The following is a 12,137-nucleotide window of genomic DNA, read 5'->3' on the forward strand; positions in this document are numbered from 1 at the left end:
GCAACTTCTCTCTTCTCCCCCAACAAAGCTCCAAGCCCAACCTTAGTGTCCTTCACCAGAGAAACCTCCCCTAAATCTAGCCACACACACAAAATGCTGGTGGAACACAGCAGGCCAGGCAGCATCTGTAAGGAGAAGCACTGTTGACATTTCGGGCTGAGACCCTTCGTCAGGACTAACTGAAAGGAAAGATAGTAAGAGATTTGAAAGTGGGGGGGGGAAATGCGAAATGATAGGAGAAGACCGGAGGGGGTGGGGTGAAGCTGAGAGCCGGAAAGGCGATTGGAAAAAGGGATACAGAGCTGGAGAAGGGAAAGGATCATGGGATAGGAGGCCTAGGGAGAAAGAAAGGGGGAGGGGAGCACCAGAGGAAGATGGAGAACAGGCAGAGTGATGGGCAGAAAGAGAGAGAAAAAAAACAAAAAAAGGAGGGGGAAAAAAACTAAATATATCAGGGATGGGGTAAGAAGGGGAGGAGGGGCATTAACAGAAGTTAGAGAAGTCAATGTTCATGCCATCAGGTTGGAGGCTACACAGCCAGTATATAAGGTGTTGTTCCTCCAACCTGAGTGTGGCTTAATCTTGACAGTAGAGGAGGCCATTGATAGACATATCAGAATGGAATGGGACGTGGATTTAAAATGTGTGGCCACTGGGAGATCCTGCTTTCTCTGGTGGACAGATACGGTCTCCCAGTCTGCGTCGGGTCTCACCAATATATAAAAGGCCATTATATACTGGGAGCACCCCATGCAGTATACCACACCAGCCGACTCACAGGTGAAGTGTCACTTCACCTGGAAGGACTGTCTGGGGCCCTGAATGGTGGTGAGGGAGGAAGTGTAAGGGCAGGTGTAGCACTTGTTCCGCTTACAAGGATAAGTGCCAGGAGGGAGATCGGTGGGAAGGGATGGCGGGGACGAATGGACAAGGGAGTCGCGTAGGGAGCCATCCTAATTGAATGGGATACAATTCTCCCATCTCTTAACTTCAACAGTAACCCAAACAAGCAACATACACAGAACAGAACAGCATACCAGTGAAAAAAATATGAACCATCTGAACCAACATTACCAACACTGCACAGTTTATGTTGGCTCTAGCCCTGCTGAGTTACAAGTGAACAGGCCTCACCTTCCCCAGAACAGGCACCAATGCCCCAAGTATCTGCAACCTTCACACTTACATCAGTCATCTAGTATGTATTCAGGTCTACTATCTGTTGTGTATTTAATATATCAGTAATATTGTAAATAAATTGTTTAATCAAGCATTCTTTGTTGTCTATATAATTCAATAATGGTTATATTTTCAAAGTATATGAACATCAAATGTCATTACAGCACCTCAGTTAAAGTGAAAACGAAGTTAGACGTTCATTCCAGACCCTTCGTGCTTTCCATTCCAGTTAGTTTGATGTTTTGTAGCTACAATATATAGGAGAGATGATGAGAAAGTTTTAAATGAACCTGAGGCATCTCCCTTGCTGTTGAAGTACAACGAGATATTCCAGTTGAAAAAAAAAGGCAACAAGAAATGGTCGAGTAAAAAACCAGCACAGCACATGCTTCTTTGGGAAAGGACAGAAACAAAAAGGCAGAAAACAGAAGAATTCACAGGTTCATAAACAGTGAGTACCGGGTGATAATAATCACAAAAAAGAGTAGAAATATTCGGCTACATTGGAAAGATTGACATATCTGATCACAACAGATAATTGGATATTGTATATTGAGAAGATTTTTCAGTATTTTAAAACAAATGGGTGCCACAGAAGTGGGTGCCAATTCTGCTGAGTGCATTTGATTTAAAGGCATACAGTTTGCTTAGAAGTTTGACTGTTTCAACCAAAGCAGCTGAAATGTGCTTTGCTGATATCGTGAAAGTAATGCAGGAACATTTTGATCTGATAACATTGTTGGTTGCAATATGCTTTAGGTCTCAGAAATAAATCAAAAGGAAGCAGAGTCCATTTCAGCATATGAGGCTGAATTGAACAGATTGTTGGAACATTATCAGTTCAATAAGAAGATTTACAAGAATGTTACCAGGTCTGGAGGACTGAGTTATAAGGAAAGATTGAATAGGTTAGGACTTTATTCCTTGGAACACAGAAGATTGAGAAGAGATTTGAGAGACGTATACAAAATAATGAGGGGTATAGATAGAGTAAATATAAGCAGGCTCTTTCACTGAGGTTATGTGGGACTACAACCAGAGGACATGGGTTAAGGCTGAAAGTTGAATAGTTTAAGGGGAACACAAGGAGAAACTTCTTCACTCAGAGGGTCGGGTCCTGCGAGTGTGGGATGAGCTGCCACCACAAGTGGTTCATGCAAGCTCAATTTCAATGTTTAAGTGAAGTTTGGATAGGCACATGAATGGTAGGGGTGTGAAGAGCTATGGTCCCAATGCATGTCAAAGGGAATATACAGTTTAAATGATTTGGCATGGACTGGATAGGCTGGAGGGCCTGTACCTTGCTGTACTTTTCTATGACTCTATGACTCCAAAATTTACAAGGATGTTTCTGGGGCTTGAGAATCTGAGTTATTGGGAAAGGTTGAATAAGTTGGGACATTATTCCTTGGAGTGCAAGAAAATGAGGGGAGATAACTTAGCAGGAGTATAGAAGGGAGAATTATGTGGAGTATAGAGAGGGTGAAGGCATGCAGGATTCCCCCCTTGAATTGAGTGAGACTAGAACTAGCAGTACTAGGTTTAGGGCAAAAGATGAAATATTTAAGGGGAGGGTAAGAGGAAACTTCTTTACTCAGAGGGTGGTGCGAGTGTGAAACGCCCTGCCAGTGGTAGTGGTAGATACATGTCCAGTTGTAACATTGAAGAGAAGATGGGATAGGTACACTGATAGGAGGAGTCTGGATGGATATAGTGTGGGTTCAGGCAGATGGGACTAGACAGAAGGGCAGGTTGGCATGGACGAAATGGGCAGAAGGGCCTGTTCTGTACTGGGTTACACTATGATTCCATATTGAAGATATACCTTTGTTAATCTTTTCTGTCAAAATACACCATACACATTGATAAATTCCCCTTTATCCTTCAAATTAAAACATCCAAATTAAACTCTTAAATATTTGTTAAACATGGTTCCCATTCAGAAATCCTAGTTGACTCTGAATTACCTTTATAATTATTTTCTAACTGCCTTTCTTTTTACCACATCCTTAATAAGACATTCCAGTTTTTTGACTACCGCTGATGTCAGGATTACCATCCAGTTTATCTGTTTGAACTCCACCATGGACAGTCCCGGCCCAGGGGCAACAGGAGGAGGTTTGGGCATGGGGCTAGCAATCCCATACCACATAAACCCAATGGAATGCCAACAGAAGCTCCAAAGACCTCATCCTGGGACAGAAAGGATCTTAGAAGATGGACAACAATTGGGGACAAATTGAAACACAGTTTCAGACTGACCTAAATCACATTACAGCTTTCTGAAAATTCTATCGATTCCATTAGTTCTGTATCTGGAGCAACTCTTTTTCAGTTTAAGCTTCCCAAGGTCAATTAGGGATGGGCTATAAATGTTTGTCTCTGCCAGTGATGCACCAGTCGTGAAAGGGGAAATCAAATTAAAAGATAATTTGAATAGGCTGGCATTTCTCAGCCAGTTCCCCGATTTGTATTGTACACCAGTGCAACCCTCCTCCTATCCTTTTTAGTACACTCTCAGGATGTGGGTGTCACTGTCCAACCTACTTCTTCAACTAAAGCAGGTTTTCTCTAGCAGAAAAAGCTTTAACTGAAGCTGAGAAGATGCTTAACAGAATCCTAGGCTTAGTGTTCTGTTGTCTCCTGAACGTTTGCTTTCTAAACTGCTCCAGAGTAAAAGTGGTCAATAATGGATATAGAAATATTGTCATTGCTATTAATCCTAGTATCCAGTATAATCCAAAGCTTATTGAAAACATTCAGGTGAGATGGTGCCTGAAATTTGTATTGTTTTGTTCATTGTATGTTATTTGCATTGCATTTTACTGCTTGGAGTTTAGAATTTGGTGAAAGTTAAAGGATATTTATATTCTTACCTTCTTAATTCTGTCTTCTTCTGTCTTACTTTCCAGTCCAACTGAAGGGTCTCAGCCCAAAGCATCAACTCTTTATTCCTCTCCACAGATGCTGCCTGACTTATTGAGTTCCTCTAGGACTATGGGTGTGTTGCTCTGGATTTCCAGAATCTGCAGAATCTCTTGTTTTTATATTCTTTCCCCCTCTCCTCTTTACTGAAATCTGAATCAGAATATTGTGAAATTTGTTGACTTTGTGGCAGCAGTACAATGCAATAACAGGAAAAAACTGTGAATTACAGTAAATATATATAGATAGTTAAAAAAGTAGTGCAAAGACAGAAATAATAATAAAAATCCCATGTTTACTTCGCAGAAAATGATGATTGAAGCCTCGTCCTACATGTACGAAGCTACAGAACATCAACTTTACTTCTCGGATGTAAAAATCCTGCTGCCTGCTACCTGGCCACCAAATCCAAATATGTTTCAAAGACCAACTACTCAATCATACGAGAAGGTAGGAACAGAGGGGTACAAGACTTAAACTGCTCTGAGTGACTTTCCACAACTGGAGCTTCTCCCCAGAACCCCTATTCACATGTGAGAATTTTGTGCCAAACTTCCAGAAGTGCAGCAAAGTAACTGTAAGGGTAGACCTGGCAGGACAGCAACTTCTAAAGATATTCTTACAGTTACAATCTCTCATTCATTTAATAGTCTCCCTCATAGAGCCATGGAAATGCCCCACTCACAATAAAAGTGGAACTTATTCTTGGCAAGAAACACGTATATTAATTGGAGTTTGCTAGAGTCTTTGCTGGGGCTTTGCAAGTAATAGAAACATAGAAACATAGAAAACATACAGCACAATACAGGCCCCTCAGCCCACAAAGCTGTGCCGAACATGTCCTTACCTTAAAACTACCTAGGCTTTACCCATAGACCTCAATTTTTCTAAGCTCCATGTAGCCATCCAGGAGTCTCTTAAAAGACCCTATTGTTTCTGCCTCCACCCTTGCTGCCTGCAGCCCATTCCATGCACACACCACAATAAACTTACCACTGACATCTCCAGCACTGAGAGGTCTAAAAATGGAAGGCATAAATTTAAGTTGAGAAGGGAGGAAACAAAGAGAGACTTGAGGGTCAACCTTTCCACAAAGAGGGAGGTGGGTATTTGGAACGAGTTGCCAGAGGAAGTGATAGAGGTGTTTACAATTTCAACATTTAACAGACATTTGGGTGGGTACCTGGATAGGAAATGTTTTGCAGGGGTTCCAATCTGTGGTCCACAAACCCCTCAGTTAATGGTAAGGCTGTGTGGCATAAAAAAGGTTGGGAACCCCTGGTAGAGGGAAATAGGCCAAATGTGATGAGCTCAGGGAGGCAGCTACTAAAGATTAGATTAGATTTATTTGTCACCTGCACATTGAAACATGCAGTGAAATATGTTGTTTGTGTTAACGATCAATGCAGTCCGAGCCCACATGTGTTGTCACATTTCCGGTGCCAGCACTGCATACCCTCAACTTACTAACCCTAACACAAACCATACATAATGTGGAAAGAATCTGGAGCATCCAGAGGAGAATCCCATGTGGCAATGAGGAGAATATACATACTCCTGATAGTCAGTAGTGGTAATCCTTGGTTAGGTGGCATTGTGGATAATGAAGTAGGTTTTTAAAGCTTGCAGAGAGATTTAAGCCAATTAGAAGAGTGGGCTGAAAGATGGCAGATGGAGTTTAATGCTGATAAGTGTGAGGTGCTACATTTTGGTAGGACTAATCAAAATAGGAGATACATGGTAAATGGTAGGGCATTGAGGAATGCAGTGGAACAGAGTGATCTAGGACTAATGGTGCATAGTTCCCTGAAGGTGGAATCTCATGTGGATAGGGTGGTGAAGAAAGCTTTTGTTATTCTGGCCTTTATAAATCAGAGCACTGAGTATAGGAGTTGGGATGTAATGTTAAAATTGTACAAGGCATTGGTGAGGTCAAATTTGGAGTATTATGTGCAGTTCTGGTCACCGAATTATAGGAAAGATGTCAACAAATTAGAGAGAGTTCAGAGGAGATTTACTAGAATGTTACCTGGGTTTCAGCACCTAAGTTACAGAGAAAGGTTGAACAAGTTAGGTCTTTATTCTTTGGAGCGTAGAAGGTTGAGGGGGGACTTGAAAGAGATACTTAAAATTATGAGAGGGATAGATAGAGTTGACATTGATAGACTTTTTCCATTGAGAGTAGGGGAGATTCAAACAAGAGTTGAGAGTTAAAAGGCAAAAGTTTAGGGGTAACACGAGGGAGAACTTCTTTACTCAGAGAGTGGTAGCTGTGTGGAATGAGCTTCCAGTAGAAGTAGTAGAGGCAGGTTCAATTTTGTCACTTAAAGTAAAATTGGATAGGTTTATGGACAGGAAAGGAATGGAGGGTTATGGGCTGAGTGCAGGTAGGTGGAACTAGGTGACAGTAAGCGTTCAGCATGTACTAGAAGGGTCGAGATGGCCTGTTTCCGTGCTGTAATTGTTATATGGTTATATAGCATGGGTGAGTTGAGCCAAATGGACAGTTCTTATTCTCTGTAACCCTATGATTCTTTGACTCTATTGACTTTTGCATACAGTAGTAACTCATTGGATTCTGAAGGTTGTTATAGCTGGGGGCGGGGGGCTAGTGGGAATAAGCTCCCACCACCTATTAAATATTCCCAATGGCATGCATCTCAAATTGCCTTTGACAACCATGTCCAGCTCCTGACCTTCACATTTGGCTGAGCTACTAAGCCTGGCAGGACTATTTCTACTCACAGGAGAAGGGGTAAAGGCAGGTTACTGACAACTTAAAAACCAGTCAATTTGGGCAGAAGGGGCTCGTCATCCGTGGTTGGCAGCTCAGCTAGGAGAGGAAAAACTCTGATCTCAAACCTCTGCTGCCTTATGGCTATATACATTCACGGGGAATTAAACCTTTGGGAGTAAACCCCAGGAGAAAAATCCAGAGCTGGAGTCCCTAAGGCAGTGAGTTCAATACTGACTGGCAACTCCTGCGCTCTTGCTGGTGACAAACTGTATCAGTCTCTGCCATTACTTTGGATTCATCAGATGCATGGAGCGCAGGAGCTTGCTAAATGGGCAATAGATTGCTCTCCATATTGTACTGCCCAGGTTTGTGTATCATGTAGATAGCTGGGATGCAACATCTGTGGTTGACCCCGACCAATGGAGGGCATCAGTAACTAATTGGGTTTGAAGCATAAACAAAGATGCTTAAAGAACTCTGCCAGTCAAGCAGACAGGGAAGGGCCCAAACCTTTGACAGCTTTCTCTTTTTCTGTAGGTGCTGCCTGACTGGCTAAGTTCTTCCAGCACTTCTGTTTGTGTTTCAGATTCCAGCATCTGAAGTTTTATTTATTTTCATCTCTTTTGATGATTATGGGATCCTCTACCTGTCTAAAAGCCTGGTGTACATGAGCTTGAAAGCACAAATAAATGGACTGAGGTATTTTGGAACTATACTGAGTCTTTAATGATATTAGGAGACTATTCAAGAAGCTGACAGGCTTGCTATGGGTGGCCCACAACTTGGTAGCACTGGGGGATGGAACAATAGGTATAAATATCAATAACCTTTGATGGAGGATGTACAGGACTTAACAATGGAGAAACAGTGAGAGGTTGCCATGGGTAGGTTGTGGGGGGGAGTTTGATGCTTGAGATGGTGGGAGGGGTGTATGTGACTGCAGCCCTGTAAATAGTCTTGTCATTGGGAGATGTCTTGAATCCCAACACCTTTGGGAGATATTGTGAGGCGGTGTTTGTGCAGGTTTCAAAGATCTATCTATATTGCTGCCCAAGGTTGCCAAGGAAGTAGTCTCATTTCCAATTGTACTGGGATACCTTGTGCCTGGGAGCAATGGAAGGAGTTTATCACTTTATTCTGCCACAGAACCATGGAAGCAAGGTCCAGGAATATTAAAATGGAGTTGGCTCTTTCATTTAGAGCTCTAAGAGATGGATGAGGACATTTGGCAATGGACAGCATGGGGACAGACTCTGGAGGCATGATGAATTGAACAGCAAAGGGCATTAGGCAATATACCTGTAGGAGAGAATCTGGCACACAAGGTCAATGGGGAGCCGTGTACTTGAGGCCAGCGTGGCAGAGGATCCAGGAACTTTGAGAGAGTGGGGTGTGGCAACACTTGGAATAAGGGAAAGTGGGGGATCAGAGCCAAGCACTGATGAGGGGAAGAGGAGCACGACTAAAACTGGATTTTTAGGCTTTTTTGTAATGTAATTTCAGACAGTGTATTAATCTTTCTGCTATAGAAAGTCGTCCTTTTGTGCCTTGGGCAGGGACGTTCATGTTGAAAACTGCAATTTCTTTCATAGGCCAATGTGATCATTGCTGAACCCTATCTTAAACATGGAGATGCCCCATACACCCTGAAATATGGTGGATGTGGTGAGAAGGGACGGTACATTCACTTCAGCCCAAGCTTCTTACTAAATGATGAAATGACCTCAGTTTATTGCCCGAAAGGTAAATTGCTTTAAATACGTTTGCACTGCTTTTTAATATGTTTTGGTTTTGACTGCTTAAGGGACATCAGAACTATTGAAGGCTATTAACTCCTCTGACACTTCAACATGTCAGACAACAACATGATTGCTCAGAGAGTGAGAGAGAGACAGAGAGAGAGAGCGAGAGAGAGAGAGAGGAGAGAGAGAGAGAGAGAGAGAGAGAGAGAGAGAGAGAGAGAGAGAGAGAGAGAGAGAGAGAGAGAGAGATGGAGAGAGGGAGAGAGAGAGAGAGAGAGATGGAGAGAGTGAGAGAAAGAGAGAAAGAAAAAAAACTTGGATATATTGCACATGACCCTTTAAGGTGCAATGATAAGCAAGATGTGTAAATAATACAAATTAATAGATTTTTATTCTGTATTAATAAAAAAAGCTTAATATTTCATTAACCACCCTTGTGCATGATTTAACAACCTAATGTTTATAGTACATTTCTTTTTGCTTCTATGTGTTGATCAGATAACTGACCTAGCTGCTCAGATGCTCTCGTACCACTAAGAATGTGAAAATATTGAATTCACTATTTAAAAATAAAATTATTTTAACAGGTAGAGTATTTGTCCACGAGTGGGCCCATCTTCGCTGGGGCGTGTTCAATGAATATAATGATATGGTTCCATTTTACTGGTCGGAGAAAGGCAACATAGAAGCAACAAGGTATGACAAATCTAATTGCATGACTTCCTTTGGGTTTTGGGATCTCTAATCAAGTCTATCATAGCTGAACGGAAATAGAAATAGTTTGCATTTCTATTGCAACTGTCTATTATTTATTTTAGAGTATAGGGTCAGTATAAAATATCCCATTTTGCTGATGACATGAAAATAGGGCATGTTGTGATGAGAATATTAGAAGGAATATGAGAATCAAGTTTATTTTGGATCAACAGTACAGTGTATATAGGAAAATATACAGTATAATATATCGTGTACATAGTATTTTACCACTACTGCAAAACAACAAAGTTCACAACATATCTCAGGGATATTAAACCTGATTCTGATTTAGATTCTCAAAGCACATGCTGTATTAGTACTCGCCTCTTCCCCCCTCCCCTGAAGCCTTTGTCTGCAACCTCGCCTGCCTCCTCGCCTGTATTGCTGTCAAGTTCTACCACCGGAGAAAGACCGGAGCCTTGCTGTGTCTAGATAAGGAACTGTCTATCATTGTTTGGAACTGCCTGTGTCCACGCTTTCGCTAGGTAGGTCCAGACGTTTGCCGCTACTTTGTGTTGAGAACCGTCTCCATGTCCATGCCTTCGCTAGGCAGGTCTGGCTGTTTGCCGCAACCTTGTGTTGGGAACCGTCTCTCTGTGTTCTGTGTACAAGAAGGAGTCCTGACTCTGTGTAGAGCCCTGGCCCCAAGTCCTGTTCCTAAGGAGGGTTCCCAGCTCTGTGTTCCTGTTTCTCTCAAGACCAAGGCTCTGTGTTCCTGTTCTCTCAAGACCAAGGCTCTGTGTTCCTGTTCTCTCAAGACCAAGGCTCCGTGTTCAGGTGTCCCAAGATTGAGTCAAGGCTTTGGGTTCTTTTCGTGTCCATGTGCCTCATCATGTGCAGGAGTTCCATGCCTAGTCCTGCAGCCAAGCCTCAAAGAACCCAAGCCTCATCTAGTCCTGTAGCCAAGCCTTGAAGTACACAAGCCATGTCCAGTTCTATAGCCACATCATGTCCTCACCTAGTTCTGGGTCCAAACTCAATTCAAGAACTAGATTCTGGGTCCTTGTCCAGTCTCTGGCTCGGAGTCCAAGCCCAGGATCCTAGTTCCCAGTTCCATGTCCTGGTCCCACTTTCCTAGCCAAAGTCCTAGCCCAAGTCAGTGTTCCTGTCCCAGCTCCTAGTCTGTGTCCTGTCCCATCCATAACTCTAGTCCAGTCCTGTTCCTAGTACTTCAGTGTCTGTGTCTTGCATTTGGGTCTGCTCCCAGCGCCCCTGTTTTGACACCAATTCCCGTTTGCATTCCGGCATGATGGTCCATGGCCTCCTCTTATGCCAGGATGAGGCTACCTTCTCAGTGGAGGGGCCACACCTTATATTCAGTCTGGGTAGCCTCCAACCTGATTGACTAAATATCAATGTCTCCTTCTGGTAAAGAAAGTTCCCTCCTACCCCTCCTTCCTTTATTCACCACTTTGACCTCTTATCTCTTCTCACCGACATATCACCTCTTCCTAGTTTCCCATCTCCTTCCCTTTCTGCCATGGTCCACTCTCCTCTCTTGTCAGATTCCTTCTTCTCCAGCCCTTGACCTTTCCCACCCACCTGGCTTCATTTATCACCTTCCAACTAGGCTCCTTATATATAGGTGAGTAAATAAGGTTCCCAAGCTTTTCCAGCTCAGGTGATTAGGCGATACAGTCTTATAGCGGTATGGTAAGTAATCAGTTCAGTTCTGGAATTTGGTTTGAGTAGAGTTGGAGAGAGAGAGAGATAGAGCATTGGTTTGTCTTCCAATGCCGATGCCGATGCTGATCCTCCACGTCGTCCTCCTGCTCCCGAAGATTACAGTCACCGACTGTGATGACAAAAAGGGGATGCCGTCTTCTGTAGTGAGTTTTCAACGCCAGACCAGGGTTAAACACACCAATAGCTCCCCACTGGGCACCCCTTTGTCCACACTGTGAGCAAAAACCCCACCCTTGTCGTGGACTCAGCAAGCTCACCAGTGTCCTCCTTGCCTCTGGAGTCATGTGTCTCTTGTGTGTCTCTGGTGTGTGTCTTGTGTGTCCGATTAAAAAGTCAACTGACCTTGCATATATTTCCAAGTGCTGAACATGAGCTGTCCATCATATATCTCCGCCTTTCAGTTTCCAAGGCAACTCACAGACTTTATCTCTCATCCTGCTGCTGAACTACCACACAAGCCGTTCGCTCCCTCTCTCTCTCATTTAAAGGAACAGTCCACTTTGGAATAGTCCTTCAGATCTCATCACACCTCCCTCTTTTTAAGAACAATTTTGATGAAGCAGCAAAATGTTTGTCTTAACTAACAATTATACAGCTTAAAGCAATACATGTGTAATTATCATGTAACATTTACCCAACGGGCTGATATATGTCTATGGGAAAAGGAGATCCAGCCACTCACCAACCCGTACACACAGGTGCTGTGAGAATCAAGTTTATGTCACATGCACGCACACAATATCGAACTCACACCAGATACCATTATGGAATACATTTTAAAGATTTTACTAAAACTAAAAGAGTACTATGCAATACAGTATATATGAAGGAAAAGAAAATAAAGTAAAAGGCGCCAACTTATCAATGTTCAGTCAGTTTAGTGCACATCGTTGGAGCTGAACCATCGAACCATTCAACCCCTCGTCACTTTCCTCCAACCTCCACGTCCTTGCACCTGGGACCACCCTGGTGGTCGACTGAGCAGTGCAGCGCACGTCCACCTTCCTCAACGTCTTCCTCCCGACTCCCTGAAAAGACTGTGAAAACCCCCAAGCTCCCAGCCCCACAAGACAAAATAACATTCCCCCATTGGTTAACAAATGAACACAATC

The 12,137-nt window shown here is 43.0% G+C and overlaps 1 protein-coding gene across 1 annotated transcript in view; it reads left to right on the plus strand.

The window, feature by feature from the left end:
• The first annotated feature begins 3,783 nt into the window (after window positions 1-3,783).
• LOC140737431 (calcium-activated chloride channel regulator 1-like) overlaps window positions 3,784-12,137 on the plus strand; it is an 85,683-nt gene continuing 77,329 nt past the window's right edge. Inside the window, exons 1-4 of the mRNA XM_073063918.1 lie at window positions 3,784-3,942; window positions 4,411-4,554; window positions 8,434-8,584; window positions 9,171-9,279. Of these exons, the coding sequence (XP_072920019.1) occupies window positions 3,784-3,942; window positions 4,411-4,554; window positions 8,434-8,584; window positions 9,171-9,279 (563 nt within the window). The remainder of the gene's footprint in view (window positions 3,943-4,410; window positions 4,555-8,433; window positions 8,585-9,170; window positions 9,280-12,137) is intronic.

Source organism: Hemitrygon akajei, chromosome 12 (assembly GCF_048418815.1).
Source record: "Hemitrygon akajei chromosome 12, sHemAka1.3, whole genome shotgun sequence".
Lineage (NCBI taxonomy): Eukaryota > Metazoa > Chordata > Chondrichthyes > Myliobatiformes > Dasyatidae > Hemitrygon > Hemitrygon akajei.